General features: G+C 41.1%; 1 protein-coding gene and 1 pseudogene across 1 annotated transcript; one reads left to right on the forward strand and one right to left on the reverse strand.

The window, feature by feature from the left end:
- The first annotated feature begins 2,890 nt into the window (after positions 1 to 2,890).
- Positions 2,891 to 3,889, forward strand: LOC134965167 (chemerin-like receptor 1; annotated as a pseudogene).
- Positions 3,890 to 19,658: 15,769 nt separating this feature from the next.
- Positions 19,659 to 20,723, reverse strand: LOC134965168 (C3a anaphylatoxin chemotactic receptor-like). Its single transcript, XM_063941685.1, has one exon. The coding sequence runs from the start codon at positions 20,721 to 20,723 to the stop codon at positions 19,659 to 19,661; it is 1,065 nt and encodes a 354-aa protein (XP_063797755.1).
- Between the last annotated feature and the right edge of the window lie 206 nt (positions 20,724 to 20,929).

Genomic DNA, 20,929 nt, shown 5'->3' on the forward strand with positions numbered 1-20,929 from the left:
AAAACTCAAATCTGACCACACTGTTTCTTCTTATGTATCCCTCTGGGGAAACCCTTCTTTTCCTCCTTCCCTTCACAATGCTCTTTTTGTCCGATGGCGGGAGAGGGGGCTGTGCGCTGCTTCACAAGTATTTGACCCGGGTGGCCATATCGCCCAATTTGCAACACTAAGAGACAGGTACTCTATTCCGTCCTCCCACTTCTATATGTATCTACAAGTGAGACACTATCTCCATTCATTGCGCCTTGACTCTATCCTCTCACCTCCTTCTTCCCCACTAGCTAAGATTCTAAAGCACTGGGAATCCCATCCCTACAAATTAAAGCAAATTTACTCACTCATTGTAAATATCCCATCCAAGCCATTCATTTCCAGACTGGTTGCCTCCTGGCAAGCAGACATTCCAAGCGTGACCTCCTGTGACCTCCTCTAAGACCACCATCACCGGACCATGTCAATCCTTAGTTCTGCGTACCTACAGGAGGTACATATAAAATCCATCCATAGGGCATACTTACCTCCTTATGAACAGATACCCATTGATCCTGCATTCCCTAATAGGTGCCCTAAATGTAAATGAGATAGAGCCACTTTCTACCACTGCCTTTGGAGCTGTACTAGGATCCAACACTTTTGGAATAAACTATTTGTATTCATAAATACCCATTTCCATACGGCATTGAGACCGGACCCGTTGGCCTGTCTTTGCATTAATCTTTCTACCTGGAGATTGGAGAGAGGGATTAACCTACTTTTCCCCATGCTGACCATGTTGTTTACCATATCCAAAAAAGCAATTCTGAAACATTGGGTTGTTAGATCGACCCCCTCCCTAGCTGAAGTTCTGAAAACTATGTTACAATATTTGTATTTTGATCGTAGGTCCACTCTCCTTACGGGTCCCTCTGACCTTGCCAGGTTCTACAAAAAATGGGGCCCCTATATGGCTACTCTAGACCAGACCACCCAATCCGCGATAATTGCAACCTTTGAAAATTCTCAGTGGACAATGTCCAGATAATCTGGCTTCCCTCTTCTTCTACTCCTATCCTCCTCTTTATCTCCTCGTCAATCTTCTAGATTTCATCTTCTCTCTTGTCTTTTCATATCTTCTACATGCCTAGCTTGTTATTATCTTTATTAATGTAATATGACATCAGTTTAGTTACAATAACTTAATTGGGAACTATGTATAATGATGTATGGTTGTATGTTCATGACCCCACCCTAATGTGGTGTTTCTGCCTTTGATGGGCTGACAGCGCTCTGTTCTTTCACACCCCCCCCCCCCCTTGTTTGACTGTATTTTCTTATTACATATTGCTGTTTGGCTTAGATATACTTGTATTGATCCACTTTTCATACGTTCCCTATGTTCTAAGGTTCGTCACATTATGATGCTGATGTCATATTGTCAAACGCATATTTCTTATATATTTCTTATATATGAAAAACCTCAATAAAAATCAGTTCTTTAAAAAAAAAAAATAGCCCACATGGATTTATGTGCAACAGTCATTGGTAGTTGTGATCACGCAATTGAAAGTAACACCCCCCCTCCCCCCGCAGCTTTAATTCTTTATACAGCAAGTCCCAATAAGCTGATTTTGCACAGTGCACTGTTTATGCTATACAACCCAATACAAATAACCAAACCAGAGGGATGTTTGCTAATCCCAAATTGTATCATTCACCTGTTTCTTAGGTGAAACTTGAAATAAAATAAATGTAAAAATAAAAATACATTTAGAAATTCCTGACCATTACCAAAGGGTCTGTGATAACATGTATTTAAATATAAATACAGTATGGAGAAAACAGAGAGCGCCTACCAGTGTGTGTTCTTTTAATAAAATATCCACCCAGTGTATGCTGAGAGAAAGAAAATAACTGGTTTAAAATGTATATTTCTTATACGTCTTCGGTCATGTGACCACCATGTAAACCAACAGATACAGTATAATTTAAAAAAAAAAACACTGGAATAAGAATATATACAGTATCTCAAAGTCATGTGACTCAAAATCAGGTACCTTCTGATCTAAGCCGGATGCAATCCTACAAATAGGGTACTCATCGATTAAATAGGTTTATTCTTGGCAGTGAAAATAAAAACTAGTAAGTAGCCCAAGTACAAGATGAACATAAAATGAACACTCATCTGACCATGGAAAAGGTACAGGCACATTATCAGTCCCATCTCTGTGTGAAGGGTACATGTGGATGAATATCTTTTATATATCATCTTGAAAAATCATATTTAATGCACTAGGGGGCACCTTTTTGCCACTTTTTTTTGCACAGTAATCTTGCCTATGGAATCTTGTTGGGCAGCCACTGGACAACCCAGGGAGTGCATACACAGAGAAAATGTCATACAAAGCACCTTGCACCATTGGATCACTAAAGTTAAATGCCTTTATCATTAATTGTTTTATATATACAGTATATATATATATATATATATATATATATGTATACACACACACACACACACACACACACACACACACTAAATTATTGGACTCAACATATACAGGTCACCTCAGTCTGTCTTTGCACTCAGGTTTGCCCTCCTCTCTGGCCACCCTACCCCTACTCTACTGTTTCTCGCACCTCCTCTCCCCAGTCGATCAGCCATAGCTCCATTTATATGGCTCTATCCCCACTTTCCCCCGTCGCTCCATCCTGCCCCCCCCATTGCTTCTATAATAGAAATTATTGAAAATAGTTGAATGCTATGTACTGTATGTTGTTGTCATGTGATTATTGTTGTATTGCTGAGATTTAAAATTAAAATGTTTTGTCATTCAAAATTATACAAATTATTTTTTTTGTTTTTATGTTTTCTTTTATTTATGTGATGCTGTGTAGCAGAACATTTGAAAACATGGAAGACACTTCAGTTGCATTTGACTTCACAAATAATAATGAAACAGATTACAGTGCCCGGAATGGATGTATAGTATATGATCTGATTTCATACATTTTAGAAGTCACTTTATTTTTTTTTTACATTGTAACCCTCATCCTGGGAATTATCGGGAATGGATTGGTCATCTGGATTACTGGATTCAAGATGAAGAAGACAGTAACTACTATATGGTTTCTTAACCTGGCTGTAGCTGACTTTGTTTTGAGTGCCTTCATACCTCTGCAAATGTTCCTGGTTAATGACTTAGTAAAGGGTCTCTGTAATCATATAATTTGCAAGGTCATAAAGACTTTACTGTTTTTCAATATGTCAGTCAGCACCTCTTTCCTAATGATTATCAGTATTGACCGATGCACATCAGTCATGTATCCTGTGTGGTCACAAAACCACAGAACTGTCAAATTATCTTCAGTGATCTCAGCAGTTGTCTGGACATTCTGCTTTATACTCAATTCCCCATATCTTGCTTACATGGACACTGTCTATCGCCCAATTGACAATATCTCAGACTGCGTTCCCATATATGGTGAAGACTATTATACATCACATACGACTATTGCTATGGAAAGTACCAGATTTGTACTGATGTTCATAATCCCATTTTCTATGATAATAATTTGTTACAGCCTTGTCACATTTAGACTGAGAAGAAGTAGAAGTGTTTCTGGGTCACGTCGACCTTTTAAAGTCATTATTACCATTGTCATTTGTTTCTTCTGCTTTTGGTTCCCATTCCATTTATTGTACTTCTTAGAGATTATTGCTGACATCAGTGAAAGTATATGGTTTCCCGTGGATGTCATTGCTATTTTCTTATGTTTCTGTAACAGCTGTGTTAATCCCATAATTTATGTATTTGTCGGAAGGGACTTCAAAAAGATTTTTTTTAAGTCCATCCCATTTCTTCTAGAGAGCACATTCAGAGAGAGGTATTAAGCGGATACAGAGCAATAATATGGTCAGATTTCAGTGGTATCTGAAATGGAAACAAAGCATTATTTCCAGGCAGATGTACTAATAGTTGAAAAGAGATAACGTTGAGAGTGATAAACTGCCAACCAATCAGCTCCTGTCATTTTTCAAACACAGCCTGTAACATGATAGTTAGGAGCTGATTGGCTGGTACATTATCACTTTCCACTATTCAAGGCTTAGTACTTCTGCCCTAAATTTGTGAGAACATTAAACTTCATCTGCTTTCTATTAATGACTAACAACTCTTGGGTCTTTCAGATGTACTTATTTTATTTTAATTTTTAAATTTAATTATTTTAAATGACAGCATAAGTTTTGGTAGAAAACAAGGTTCCAAAACGGTTTTCTCTTAGATGTACATTTATACTGGTTTGACGGAAGCCTATTCACAATGGTACCATTCTTTCACTGTATTTATCATGAACTCTACACTTTAAATACAATGTTTGGGAAAGCAGGTTACAAATTAAATTGAATGTGAAAGAAATCATTCCATCAATAAAAAAACATAGCAAAAAAAGTTAGAGTGTACAATACAGTTATTCATTAAATTATAGTAGACTAACAGCATTTAAATAATCAAGCAATGAAGTTATTGTGATTCAAAATATTATTATACTGTCTAGTAGATTGTGTGCTGTGTTATATAATTTCCAACAATTTTTCCAACGGAAATTTGTTGGTGTACGTATATATTACTTTACTTTACTTTTTTGTTGGTGTACTTGAATATTACTTTACTTTACATTATTGCAAAATAAGTAAGTTTTTACAGAAATCTAGAGATTATTGTAGGAATTATGGATGATAGAATAATGAAATATACAATGATATGTAAGAACTGCATTACATCAGCTATTCTTCTTGCTTGTATCCTACAGTTCTTATACAGATCATTTTATCTACAGGTAACTTGCTAGTATTATTCTAATATATGTTACTAAACCATACAGAAGTGATACAGTTAGAAAGTAATTACCCGTCTTTGCCGGCGTATAAGACGACTGGGCGTATAAGACGACCCCCAACATTTCCACTCAAAATATAGAGTTTGTTATATACTCGCCCGTATAAGACTACCCCCTTCCACACACCAAATAAAACGTAAAAGAACATCAGATTTGTGACATACTGTATATTATGACCTGATAAGAGATTTGGATAGGGAGTATTTATCAAGGTATGCATAAGAAGGGGGAGGGGGCGAGGAGAAAGTTGTAAAATGTATAAACGTATACCCCTGTGTGCATTTATTGTTACCGGTTTCACATGAGTGCCATTAGTATTAGTTTAGTGCCATTACAGTACCTGTCATTGTCACCATTGTACGGCCACAACGCGACTGCAGCGCCTTCGGCCAGTCCCTGCATCTCCCTGTAATTGGCACTAGTGACCCGCCGCGGCCGCACTGGATACCGCGCGATACTGGATGGTATGTAGAATGAGGTGGGCGGGCATCGGGAGGCCACTATGGGCACCGAGCGAGTATCGGAAGGCCACTATGGCAGCTATGTCTATCCCAACTGAAGTGCACCCGGCGTATAAGACGACCACCCCACTTGGAGGCATGTTTTTCAGGGCAAAAAAGTAGTCTTATACGCCAGCAAATACTGTACATTCAGGATTTGTATTGTATACAGTTTATGCATATTGCAGTAATTTAAGTCAAATATATATATATCATTTTGACTTTGCTTAATTAAGCTTAATAATAAAAAAATATATATTTTCATTACTGGAATTCTTGTATTTGTTATATTTTATAAAGATTGTATACATGGCATGTGGAGTAGATTTTATCCCGGGCAGCAGTCCGGATCTCTACACTATGTTGACTGTGACTTTGTAGACAAGATACAGATGCTGTTGGAGCTTGTTTCTCTTCTCTAACAGAGCTGTATAATTATAGTCAATTAATAATAAGTAAAGAGGCATAATGAAGGTCAATGGTGCCAAGGGCAAATTTAAAAATGGTGCCCCTTGAAAACGTGTCTTGTGAATTGGTCCCCCTTGTATTCTAGTATAGCAGCCTCCTTCTCTGTTTTTCCTTATAGTGACCCCCACTTGCCTGTATTTTCCTTATAGTGTATATTGTATATATAGTGTATATTGATGTATATTCCCTGTAGTGACCCCCATGTCTCCAAATACCCTCTAGTAACCCCCTTCTCTGCATATTCCCTTTAGTGACCTCCCATGTTGTAAATTCCCTGTAGTGACCCCTTGTCTGCATATTCCCTGTAGTAAGGCCCAGACTGCCCATCTGGCACTTCTGGCTTATGCCAGAAAGGCCGATGGTCTGGTGGGCTGGTCCAGCCCCACAGAGAGATGGGAAGGCCATGAGCAGCTCAGCTTCTGACTCTCTGGTTTGGTCTCTCCCTGCCCGAAGCGTGTGTCTCCAAGAAAATGAAGGTGTTCTACAGGTCCACGCCCCCCCCTCTGACTTTGGCATGACCCTGTGCTCCATGTCCGTGCACCCCCTGTGATGTGCGCACGCCCCAGTGGTGTGTTCACAAAAGCTAAGGACAAATAGTAGCTCTGTTCTGTCCTTGCCTGTAGTGAACCACTCTTCTGCATATTCCCTGTAGTGACGCCCCTTGTCTGAATATTCCCTGTGGTAGATGCTAGAATCAAGTGGGCTAAGAGACCTTTTCCGTAAGGGGGAGGAGTTACGATGCAAGGGGGAGGAGCTAGGCCAGCGGGATAGTTCCTCTACTATCCACGCCACCAACTATTACCTTTAGTAATTAGGTGGTGAGCGAAGCGAGCCACCGTGCCCGAAGCGTGGCGAGCGAAGCGAGCCCGCGAGGGTACTTTTCGGGTACCCTGTTCGCCCGTAGCTCCTCCCCCTGGTGACGTAGCTCCTCCCCTCAATACGTCACAAGGTCCCTTCAGCCCCTCCGATATAGAACCAACCTATTCCCTGTAGCAGCTCTAATCTGCATATTCCAAATTATGTTACTCCTTATCTCTATAGTTCCTGTAGTGACCCCCCTTGTCTGCATATTCCCTGTAGTGACCTCCCTTGTCCGAATATTCCCTGTAGCAGACAACTATCTGCATATTCTGCGTAGCTGATTCAATGTGGGGTGAAAGCTTTCAAAGGGAGAAACTTTCTAAGGGTGTCATCTGTGACTTTTACTGGAAAATTAGTGATCAATTTGCAAGGACTATGAAGTAACCTCATATCTCATTGTTCTCTTAACAGGTATGTCTAGTGGGACTACAAGCACCAGCAAGCTACACTGCATCTGTTATTTATCATATATGACTTTCATGAATGCTTAGCAATAGGTATGTCTAGTGGGACTACAAGCACCAGCAAGCTACACTGCATCTGTTAATTATCATATATGACTTTCATGAATGCTTAGCAATAGGTATGTCTAGTGGGACTACAAGCGCCAGCAAGCTACACTGCATCTGTTAATTATCATATATGACTTTCATGAATGCTTAGAAATAGGTATGTTTAGCTTATTAATCATTAGCAGATTTAAGCAAACTTTATTTTTTGCATTTGGGGAATGTGTGATGGTTACATACCCCCACACCATTTGTCTGTGTAAGTTTTATTGTTTTAAATGGGTGATGGGCTAGGGGTGGGTCCAATCAATCAATGTGCTTACATACACATGTTTGTTGCTCTTTATATTAGTTTGTAGTCTAGCTGAAATAGCGTAGCTGATTCAGTGTGGGGTGAAAGCTTTCAAAGGGAGAAACTTTCTAAGGGTGTCATCTGTGACTTCTGCTGGACGGAAACTGAAAGGAAGCACCATCAATTGCACACAAAAAAACAACACAAACCCCCAATACTTGGACTGCAGCTACAAGTGTTTGTTTACTCCTTATATTCTCCAAACCTCACTTATTTGGAAACTATACATTCACTTTCTGCACAAACACCTGCATTGCAACTTCAACTCTGACCCTGCAAACACCTGGACAACAAATGGGTCACTGAGAAGCATATTTAATGAAGTAACACTGACTTGCAGTTTGCCAACACTGGGTAATTTTCCAACTAACATCAGCAAATATTTGATTTACTGTTACCTGTAGATACTAACGACAGTTTAACATTGAATTTATTTCTGCAAACTTCACTGCTCTCTTATTCAGCCACCACTCCTCCTCCTACTCTCATTTTGCTACCACTATTTACCCCATCCACACTATGGCCAGGCTGGCAACATCCCTCATTAATCCTCGTTTTCCTATTCCTTTTTTCTGTCCCCTATTACCACTTCTATCCCTCTCTCCCAGTCTCCTACATCTCATGCTGTCTCCTCTCCTCTGCCTGCCTCCCTTCCCCTCCTCTTCTGTTTCCCCACTGCAATTCACTTCTGCCCCTTCACACCATTTATACCCCAGCACTCAACCCTGCTCTCTCCCTCCTCTGCCTGTCTCCTCACCTCTCCTCCACCAGTATCAAACTGCACTCCCTACCTCACTCCTGCAGTCTCCCTTCCTAGCCAAGGCCCCAGCACCATCAATTCACCCTCTTTATCCCTTCCTTCCCCATCAAGCTTACCTCAACGCCATAGCAATCCAGATAATCTCATTCACATCTCTCCAACAAACTCATACCCCCTATCCTGTGCACTCTGGAATGCCAGATCTGTTTGCAACAAATTGACCCCCACTCACGACCTCTTCATATCCAACTCCCTGCACCTCCTGGCCATTACTGAAACCTGGATTACACCCTATGACACCGCTTCTCCTGCTTCTCTCTCGGCTGGGGGCCTTACATTCTCACACACCCCGACCTGGGGGTCGTCATGGGGGTGGTGTTGGGATCCTTTTACCCTCAAGCTACACGTACCAACTTATACCTCCAGAACCATCTCTTACATTCTCTACATTTGAGGTCCATGCAATTCGCCTCTACCAACCTACTAATCTTCGAGTTGCTGTCATTTACCGTCCACCTGGCATTTCCTCTAAATTCCTCGACAACTTTGCTTCCTGGCTACCTCACTTCCTCTCTTCTGACATTCCCACCATTATCCTAGGTGATTTCAACATCCCTATCGATAACCCCACAAAACCACCTGCCTCTAAACTCCTTAACCTCACATCTTCACTTGGTCTCTCCCAGTGGACCAGCTCACCCTCCCATGTGAACGGGAGCTCACTGGATCTGGTTTTCACTCACCGCTGTTATTTCTGATTTCTCCAATTCCCCTTTTCCCCTCTCTGACCACCACTTGCTCTCATTCAACTTATCTATCTCTGCTCCCCCATCTCTCCCTCCTAAGGCTACCATCACTAAGCGTAATATTGAGGCTATTGACACCTCATCCCTATCCTCCCTGTTTGACTCGCTTCTCTCTCCTCTTCTCTCTCTCACATGCCCTGAATAAGCCACATCTCTATACAATGCATCTCTTACTTCAGCCCTTGACTCTGTTGCTCCGCCAACCACTATTCACCCTCGCAGATCAACACCTCAACCCTGGCACACCAAATGCACCAGATATCTACAAAAATGCTCACGTACTGCCGAGCGACACTGGAGGAAATCACGCTCTCAAGCAGACTTCCTCCATTTCAAATTCATGCTCTCATCCTTCAGTGCTGCCCTTTCCCTTGCTAAACAATCATACTTCAAAATCCTCATCTCTACCCACTCTTCCAACCCCCGGCGCCTCTTTGCCACTGTTAACTCCCTCCTCTGCCCACCACCACCTCCTCTCCCTTCCTCATTGTCTGCTCTTGACTTTGCCACTTACTTCACATCCAAGATTGACTCCATACGTCAGGACATCACATCCCACCAGTCCAGCAACCAGCCACCACCCATCCTTTGCCACCCCTCCCCTACCCTCTTACCCACTCTGACATCTTTCTCCCTAGTATCTGGTGAGGAAGTCATGGCCCTCATACACTCCTCCCCCCCCACAACCTCCCCACTCGACCCTATCCCCTCCCACCTCCTTCGCTACCTCTCCCCTTCTGCCTGTTCCCATCTTGCCCACCTTCTCAATCTCTCCCTCTCATCAGGCACTGTCCCCTCTGCCTTCAAGCATGCTCTTGTCTCCCCTATTCTTAAAAAACCTACCCTTGATCCTAACACTCTCTCCAACTATCGACCGATCTCTCTCCTCCCCTTTGCCTCCAAACTTCTTGAGCGTATTGTCTATAATCGCCTTACTGCCTTTCTTTCCTCTCACTCACTGCTTGACCCATACCAGTCTGGTTTCCGCTCTCTCCACTCCACTGAAACTGCCCTCACAAAAGTCTGCAATGACCTCCATGCCGCCAAATCTAAGGGCCACTACTCTCTGCTTATTCTTCTTGACCTCTCTGCTGCTTTTGACACTGTGGACCACCCTCTTCTTCTGCAAATCCTTCACTCTCTTGGTCTACGTGATACTGCCCTCTCCTGGCTGTCCTCCTACCTCTCTGATCGTTCCTTCTCTGTCTCCTCTCATGATGCTACCTCGCCCCCACTTCCACTAACTGTTGGTGTCCCCCAAGGATCTGTTCTTGGGCCTCTCCTTTTCTCTCTCTATACGTCCTCTTTAGGTGAACTCATTAGTTCTTTTAATTTCCAGTATCACCTCTATGCTGATGACACTCAAATCTACCTCTCCTCCCCTGATCTCTCCACGGCTCTCCTCACTCGTGCCTCTAACTGTCTTTCTGCTATCTCTTCCTGGATGTCCCAGCGCTTTCTTAAACTCAACATGTCTAAGACTGAGCTGATCATCTTCCCACCCTCCCGCACAACCTCACCTCCCACAATCTCATTATCCATTGATGGCACGACTATCTCCTCTAGCCCCCAAGTACGCTGTCTTGGTGTAATCCTTGACTCCTCCCTCTCCTTCAAACCACACATTCAGCACCTCTCACAAACCTGTCATTTTCATCTCAAAAACATTTCCAGGATCAGACCTTTTCTCACCCAGGATGCCACTAAGATCATTATTCACTCACTGATTATTTCCAGACTGGACTACTGTAATCTCCTCCTAACTGGCCTCCCTGACAATTACCTCTCTCCACTCCAGTCTATCCTCAATGCTGCTGCTCGGCTCACCTTCCTCACCAAACGCACTACATCCACCTCCCCTCTCCTACTAGCCCTTCACTGGCTTCCCTTCCCCTTCAGAATCCAATTCAAACTTCTCACTCTCACTTACTAAGCTCTCACCAAATCATCTCCCATTTACATCTCTGACCTTATCTCCCTTTACTCTCCCACCCGTCCTCTTCGCTCTGCTAATGCACGCCGCCTCTCCTGTCTCCTGATTACTTCCTCCCACTCCTATCTCCAAGATTTTTCACGTGCTGCTCCCTTCCTTTGGAATTCTTTACCTCTCCCCCTCAGACTCTCCACCTCTCTACAAAACTTCAAACTGGCTCTCAAGACCCATTTCTTTACCAAACCTAGCCAAATATCATCCTAACCCTCTGTTCCATGCTCTCTATGTACCCCTATGTGTCACCCCTGTCTGTCTACCCCTCCCCCTAGAATGTAAGCTCTCACGAGTAGGGCCCTCTTCTCCCATGTGCTCACCCTTTTCTTCTTTAATAATTCTCAACTGCCCAAATCACAGTTTTTGGGCCACCTGGAACTTATCTCTGTCATTTACTGGTGTAGTTATGCTTAGTTACCCTGTACTTGTCCAAAATTGATTTCAACTGTAAGTCACTGTTTTGATTATGTGCATATGTACTCTGTAATTGGGCGCTGCGGAACCCTTGTGGTGCCATATAAATAAATGATAATAATAATAATAATAATAATAATAATAATAATATTCCATATAATGTCCCTCCTTGTCTCTATATTCCCTGTAGTGACCCCCCTTGTCTGTATATTCCCTGTATCATCACCCCCATCTGCATATTCCATATAGTGACCCCTTTGTCTGCATATTCCCTGTAGTGACTCCCCTTGTCTGAATATTCCCTGTATTAGTCCCCCATCTGTATATACCCTGTAGTGACCCCTCTGTCTGCATATTCCATGTAGTGACCCCTCCAGGGCCGTAACTAGGTGTGTGTGGAGGGGGCACCACACAGCGCTGCAGGGTAGGGGGTGCTGTTGGCAGAACTTGCCAATTATCTGTTTTAATTACTCTCACTTGCAGCTTCCCCTCTTTTTGAAGCCCAGCATCTCCTGACCACTGCTGTCTCCTACCCTGACCCCTTCTGTTGCTAATTCCTATATAACATTCATGAACTCAACTTGAGATTTCTTTGTTATTCAGTCACATTGTCCTTTATTACATTTCAAGATGCTGACATACCCGGGATTCAAACCCATTGCCTGTGGCATTGCAGTCAGACAATCTATTCATTGAGCTATCTGCTCTTGCATAGAAAGGTAGATAATTCTAAGCTAGAAAATTCTAACTATTTGAAGCTTACCTTGTACTTTTGGAAAATATGATCAGCATTGCGGCTGAACAGATCTATGTAGTGTGCGGCTGTAAGAGATTGGATGTGTGGCTGCACACTACCTAGATCTGCTCAATTACAATGATGATTATGTTTTTAACAAAGTACCAGTAGCCTTATATAGTGTTCATAGTTTTATGCAGGATCAAATAGCTCAATGAGTAGGGTGTTTGATTATAATTCAACAGGTTATAGGTTTGAATCCTGGGTATGGCCGTAATTATTTAATAAAGGGTATTATAACTGAATAACAATGAGCTCTCAAGTTAAATGAGGTATAAAGAGGATTTGTGTCCAAATCCATTTTTGCTGTGTTCTATAAATGTGTCTATTATTTATATATATTTTTTTTAGAAAAATGGGTGAGGGGGGCACTAAATCTCTGTCTGGCACGGGGCACCAAAAAGTCTAGTTATGACTCTGGACCCCTCTGTTTGTATATTCCCTGTAGTGACCCTCCTCTGTCTGTATATTCCCTGTAGTGACCCTCCTCTGTCTATATTTCCTGTAGTGACCCCAATCTGCATATTCCCTGTAGGGACCCCCCATCTGTCTGTATATTTCCTGTAGTGACCCCCATCTGCATATTCCCTGTAGTGACCCCCACCTGCATATTCCATATAGTAACCCCCCTGTCTGTATATTCCATGTAGTGGTCCACTTTGTCTCCATATTCCCTGTATTGACCCCCACTTCCCTTGTCTACATATTCCCTGTAGTGACCCCTTTATCTGTATGTTGCCTATAATCTCCTCCCTTGTTTGCATCTTCCATACAGTGACCACCCTGTCTATATAACAGTATGTATACTGAGCTCCTCAAACATGCCACTCCCCCCCACCAGGAGTTCCTTTATTGTGTGACCCACTCCCTCCAACCACATTCTACTGGATATGCCTGTATGCTTTTTAAAGTCCTCATCACCTCCCACCCAGTATGTAATTACCATAAGCCGCCGCCTTCTGTATGCTTCTTACAGGGCTTCCCATCCCCTATCCAGATCCTGTTAATACTCCCCTGCTCCTTTACAGTAGTTTTTTCACCAAACAAGAAGGACCTCCTTCCTTCCTTCCTTCCTTCCTTCCTTCCTTCCTTCCTTCCTTCCTTCCTTCCTTCCTTCCTTCCTTCCTTCCTTCCCTCTTCAGTCTCGGCTCCTCTGGGTCCTCTCTGACAGGCAGTGTGACTGCTGCTGCAAGGGGTGAGTCATGAGTGCGGTTGCTACAAGGAAAGTTTGGGCACATGACAGCTCTGCTGCTGAATGTCAGGCCCAGAGAAGACACTGACTGTACTCCTCTTTATAAAGAAGCTATGCACCGGTCAATGACATGGGCTGGCACCCCTCTCGCTGGCACCCAGGGCACATGCCCTAGTTGCTTTACCCTCATTCCACCACTGATAAAGTAATATTAGTCACATTTAAACAATGACCCACAGTATAATAACTCCAAATGTAGAATGCAGTGACAGTTCACAGGGGGTGCTTGAATGCTAGCTACAAGCTAATTGGTGTATGTAGTAAATGAAATCAAAGCTTTGCTCCAGCTGGAAAGACCCTTTTGAGACCATGTCTCATTTTCTCTAGTAACAATGCAGCAGCCTTTGAAGGTTTCAGAAGGAGCTGTACAAAAACTCTATTTCATAAAATCAGAGAACCAAAGCTTTTCTCTACAACATAACAGCATCTCATGACGATGATATGTGTTCCTCAGAGGAGATAAGAAAGAAGAGACTTTTCTATTCTTGCTTGCTCCCATACTACTATATGTTGTGTGCCTGACACCTTTGGACATGAGGTACATATGTGCATGTCATCTTTCATCTTTGCAAAAGACAGCACTGGACGGCTTTGTCTCCTCAACAGAACAGACTCTTACCATTAGGTTTGTCTCGGCATCCACAAAAAATGTTAAATAAAAATACATATAGGGATAAAAGAAAAGCAAAAAATGGCAATATTGTTATGCAACTCTTCACTTTCCTTTTAACAACTTGACTGGCATGTTCAGAGCATATATAACCACGCCACCGCACTGTGTCCCCCAGTTTTTGATGAGGAGATCCGTTCTTCAGATGTACATAATATATTATTAAAATATTAAAAAAATACTTTTTAAACTATATTAAATGTAAAAAAAAAACATTTATATAAATGGTTTTGAAGGGAAAAATAGTCAGTTAAGCGGTTAACTATTGCTGTAAGTCACAAAGCGGCATCACAGATAATAAATAAAAATAAATAAAATATTCATCCATTACGCACATTCTCACAGCAGTGGCAAGGTGCTCAGAATGCGTTTGTAACCGCATCCCCTCAGAAGTTAGCATGTTGACCACAATCACGAGTCTCTAATGAAAGCTCAGTTAAAAAATAAAAAAATGGTTCACAAACAAATGAAGAATGGCCCTAAAGCTGAGACTTTATAAAACTGTAGTGTCTATTAAGGTCATTTTAATATAACTGTGGTGCCAACATTTTTGAAATTTGAGTGTATCACTTTCACCACTTTTCTAGAAGCATAAAACATGCTTATGTACAGAGAATGCATATTTGTCACATTTGATGCATACTGAGTTCAAGCTGTCTCATGATTATGTTTTTCTAAATTTCAGTTAAAGGATATGGGTCTGCTGATGATTCAGATTATAATCTTCTAGTAGTGGTTATACAGTATATTGTGGGTTATATGTCAAAGGAGAGTAATTACTTCCACCCAACCTTTTTTAAAAGTATTCAAATGCCCATCAATATGAATTCACTAAAATGGTAAGTTTCTTGCACATTAGCAGCTGTAATTTTATGGACATATGTGATATGTAAGTGTAACAAAATTTAGAAAAGTGTATTTTAGTATTCAATAAGAATTCTAATACTGTACTGTAATATTTATTTACCACCCTTAGATCTACCTTTTACATGTGCTTTGTCTTTACTCAATGCAGGGAATACTTTCACTTATTACATATATTATACCAGTGGTTCTCAAACTCGGTGCTCAGGAACCCACACACTTCACATTTTCCATGTCACCTGGCAGGTGCACAGGTGTACTCATTATTCCCTGACACATTTTATAAGATCCACCGGTGGAGCTTAATGTTTCACTTGCAATTCTGTGAGTAGATCTGGAAAACATGAACTGTTCTGAGGACCGCATTTGAGAAGGTTGAAAATGAAATTAAAACTAAATACAAACATCTATTACTTTTCCTGACACAGTCCAAATGAAACCATCACAAATTATGAAGTACTGTGAATAGACAGCTGCATTTCCGTATAATATAGCACCTACACTAATTAGTTAAGTACTACAGATGTGAGAGGGCTCATTTTACCCACAAATGAGTCGCAGGGGCAAATGTGGTGTGATTGTGACTATTCACGCCTGGTTGCGATCCGTTTGCAGGAGTGCCTGCAGTCAATTGACTCCCTCCCTCAAAAAAAATAGATCTGCATAGCTGGCCTGGAACCTGGAACCTCTTCATGCTGCATTTCCAGTAATTTCCACGGTGAAATATCGCCTGAAATCACAAGAGATTTTAAATCCAAGATCAGAACTTGGCAGGTTGACCCTGAGCTGGGACACTGTTTCACTCGGTACCCCAAAGTGACCTGGAACCCAAGAGTTCAGTTATATTCTGTGTTCAGCAAAACCAAACCCGCCATGTCTAGTTTGCAAACCATCTCATCTATCCAAAGCAAATTATTTATTTGGCTGGGTTTGCCAACCATTTTATGTCTATTTTTAAAACCAAAGGATAGTAAATAGGTGAGTGTTTATCTATTCCACTGTAAAAATTGTGATGGCAATGTGTAATGTGATGCTTTTACTACTTGGTGGTTTTACAGAGGTTTTACATAGGATATACCTTAGTAAATAAGAGGACAACTAAACCACCAGGAAATCACTGCAATCCTGCTGGAAATGCAAAATGACTGCTTAGTAAATATAGTACAAGATATCATACTTCACATTGAGATGACTGGGTTAAACTTTGGTGCAAAGATTCTTTATGGCAGGGGAAAAGAGCAGTCATTATCAAGAGCTTTTTGTAGAACCACGTCTTTGTGATGGAAGCATCTACAGTGTACACTTGACTTGTTGATTAAAGTTTCCCAAGCAGAAAGTGTTCAGACACGTTTTGTATGTACATTTTTGCCATATTTATGCAATCTAGCACAAGGTAGTAGTTTTCACTCAAACAAATATTCACCTTTAAGTGCCTAAAATATTCTTATCACATCCAACTATTGAATACTTGTGGATGCATCTATAGTATAAATTACACTGAACTGTATGAATTAATCAAAAATCTATCAAGTGCCCAATACTAATTCTACATGCAAAATATTAATAATGATTGCAGTAACATGACACAGGATGGATGGCACAGTAGGGTATAATTGTTATGTGCCAGGTGCCAACTTAACACAGTATTTGCTGCATCTGTATGTGAACAAATAATATCAGTAACCACTTATTCCATCTGTTGGCACAGAGATGTAAGGATAGCTAAAGCCTTTATGTGCCAAGTATGGTAAGTTATGGCCAACCTGAAATAATCAGAAACCTTTATATGAGTAACATATATATTTTTTATATTTATTATCTGTTTATTCAACACATAAAATGATAAAATTTGGTCTTATCATGAGGACATGAAATAATGTAATTGCTTAAGTTCTTAAGCAATTCCTTACGTTCTTAAGCAAACATTTATTAATAACATTTACAGTATTTGGATGAAAGTTAAGTAATGTTTTATTTATATTTAGATAAAGACACTTGTGTTAGGCTCTGTGGGGCTGATTCAGTATGCATCTCTTGTTTGTCCCAAGTTTCCTGATTACCTAGAAACTGTGCAGGACCAATTCTGCACATGTGCAAAGCAGGTCCAGCATGTGGCTTGAATTTTTCCAACAGCCTCTGCCTGAATGACAGACAGAGGCATTCGAGGGGTGAGGCAGGGATGTAGACGATTGGCATTTCCTGAAATGGAGGCATGTTGTCCCATTATCCGGGGCGTGGCAAGGCCAAGGCCTGCATCTCATATGGAGATATCTTGGCCTTGCAAGCACCCCTGTGACAGCCAGTCTGAGAAAGCTGAGGCTTACTTAGCTGGCAGTCTGAGAACATCTTGACCATCAGTCGCAATATTGGTCCAAGGCTGTGACATGGTCGTAGCGCTGGGATCACTAATGCAGCAAAGAGGTTTTCAACACCTCCTACTGCATTTGCATTTTTAGTGATTGCATTTGCAAAGCTTCCTGCATGCAATTTTGCAAATGCAATCCTTACTGAATTAGGCCCTATTTTCCTTATAATAGCTTGAAAAAAATGAGTTAGGCATTCCCTCTTTAAGCTTCAAAGACTTTTCTAGAATGTGTGTATTTATGTTATACTTTGCTATTGTTCTTATTTAGGGGGAGATTCACTTAGCCACAGTAATTTACCACGGCTAATTAACCCTCCCGGGCTATCCAATTATCCCCTGATGCTGGCACTCAATGGGAACCTTCTTCACCAGCCTGAGGCAGGTGGAAAAAATTATCTGATAAAATGCACCATTTTAGCGATTACAGCTGCAAAAAACACATACAGTAGGTCATGGAATGTATCTGAGATCCTAAATGTTTTCACCCAAAAACTGGTAATTTCTGGGCACAAAAAAAAACAGGTAATAAATGAATTCCCCCAATTCAAATCGGCAAAAGGAAGAAAAAAAATTACAAAAAAGAATCTTTTTTTTTTTTTGCACCTGAAAAATTAGTACCGCTAATTGAATATCCCTCTTAGCATCTGCATCAATATTACCAATGCACATGGATAGGTTTATCTGGGTGCAAATGTGTACAGATTTTTTTACTTTATTATTATTATTATGCAAACATGCAAATACTTGTACAAAAGCTAATTTTAATAATCAAAATAACACATTTTATGCAAATGACATTACCAGGCCTCCTGCACTATCCCCTAGGATTTCTGTGATTTCCTAGGGGTGAGGTCGAAAAAAGAAGATGTGGCAAGGAGAGTAAGCAGCGTACATATCCCAGAGTACTTCATCCTGAAGGCGTCTGACGGCGTACATATCCCAGAGTACTTCATCCTGAAGGCGTCTGACGGCGTACATATCCCAGAGTACTTCTTCCTGAAGGCGTCTGACGGCGTACATATCCCAGAGTACTTCTTCCTGAAGGCGTCTGACGGAGTACAACAGCGCAGTAATGTTTTGTCACACTAACATTTTATAAACATGGTTTGATAATTGTTTTAATTAAATGTCAGACATACAATGACACTATGACAAACAGTTGCTTAAAAATCATTCTGGAATTGTGAGCATTACGCAAGTCAATATTTTATATGTTGACCTACTGTTTATGTCAACACTGTGGGCGGGATGTACCAAAGTCCAAAATGCAATAACAACCACAAAAAAATACAGTTTTGGGGGTTTTACCACATTTACATATGTACCAGGCTCCAGAATGTAATGCCTTATTTGGGTGGCCAAACCCAACAGAAGCCTGTGGACTTCTTTTCGCTACTCCCCCAGAGAGGGTTCCCAGCACATTTCTGCCATTGTGCAATATAAGAAATACACAATTAATAAGACAATACAGAAACATTGGATTTGACTTTAACAAGGCTTTGTTGACATTCTTGTGTTAAGATTCTGAATATCAGCTTGTTATACCACACCCAGTACAATATCATTAGGAACTTGTTTGCAGTGCACAAACCATATGTAAGAGCAAAACACAGACTAAATATTCAATGTGATACATTACACCGGAATGTAGTTATATTGCCGACAGTCGGGATCCGGCGGTCAGGATAGCGACGCTGGAATCCCAACCACTGACAATGCCACCAGCCGGAATCCTGGCTATCAGGGGCTATTCCTACTCGTGGGTGTCCATGACACCTATAGAGTGGAAATAGAACCTGTGGCAAGCGCAGGCGACTTCATGGCGCTCGCCCCTTGCCGCTGGGATCCCAGCCACCAGCATCCCAACCGCAAACCATTACACCTAGTTAAAGCAATTGCCTGGTAATGGGCATGCACTGATCTTAGTAAATCACTCAACCATCATTACGCAATGTGTTCTCCAAAAACAATACACTTTCCAGTTTCTCATTCAATCTACAATACTATTATAAGACACCTGCATGTAAATAACCAGTGATGTCTGGTAGGAGCATGTAGGGCGACATAGATGGACAGATATCTTGCATTCCAAGCAACCTGCAACATACTCTATGCACAGAATATTTGAGAATATTATCCATATAACATATTATGGTGCTCAGTCACAAAATATTCATTATAATGAAGATTCCAAATGTAAAGTTGGAAATGTGCTGGTGACAGCGTTGTCCAAACTGTTAAGATCAGACGGCTCCTTAAAAGCATTTTCCAACACAGCTGGAATGGACTTTACAAAGCTTTTCTTGAAATCATGGGAAAAGAAGACATAGCGCAAGGGGTTTATGCAGCTGCTGAAGTAAGCCAAGCAGACGGAAACTTCTGTAATGACAACATCAGCTCTCCAGTAATTTACATCAATGGTTATTAATGGCCAGGTGTTATATGGAAACCAGCAGATGAAGAAGCATACTATGACTGCGGTGATAACTCGGAATGGTCTGTTAGACCTACTTGATTTTCTGAATGCTCTTATCTTGAAAAAAATCAGGGCATATGATATGAGGATGATGGCAAATGGGAATGCAAACATGCAGATATTCTTTGTGATAAACATTGCTCTTCTTCTCTTTCCTGAAATTTGTAAATATTTAGGAAAACACTCAGTGACATCATCAAACCCATGGTTAAACACCAGGTGAGGGATACTAGTAACTAGGCTCAGCAGCCAAACCAGTACAGCTATGATGGTGGCTAACCTGGGTGTCCTGTGTATTTTGGTCCAAATTGGGTAACAAACGGAAACACATCGATCAATGCTGATGACGGTCATGAAATAGACACTAGTTAACATGTTTATGAAGAGAATTGTTATACCAGCCTTACATAGGAAGTGATCAAAAGGAATTTCCCAATACAAAGCCCACTCAGAAATACGTAAGGGTAGAGAAACACATGTGACAAAGTCAGCAATAGCCAAGTTTAGGAACCACAAGGCACTGACTGTCTTCATCTTGAAACCGGCAATCCAGATGACTAAACCATTTCCTATGATCCCCAATATTAGAGTCACAATGTACCACATAAAGGACATTGCCCTTATAATAATTGTTAAATTGTACTGTGCAACTGCTTCATCGTAGTCTTCAGAATATGTTATGTTGTCATCATCAACAGTGAAGCTGGAATTGAGCCAGATGTCTCCAGTAATATTCCTAAAAACATAATTAAGTGATTTTCTCATTACTCTGCTAAAATCATTTATTAAAACAACATGTATAGCGTGGTGATGTAATAATTAGTACGCTGTCTCACAGCACTGCGGTCCAGGACTCAATTCCCATTCAGGACCTATATATGTGCAGCTTGTATGTTCTCGACAGCTATTCTTGTTCTAATTGCCATGATATTGAATAGTGATGCATTTACACCCTTTGCAAATATTTATAG

This window comes from Pseudophryne corroboree, chromosome 10 (assembly GCF_028390025.1).
Source record: "Pseudophryne corroboree isolate aPseCor3 chromosome 10, aPseCor3.hap2, whole genome shotgun sequence".
NCBI classification, from domain to species: domain Eukaryota; kingdom Metazoa; phylum Chordata; class Amphibia; order Anura; family Myobatrachidae; genus Pseudophryne; species Pseudophryne corroboree.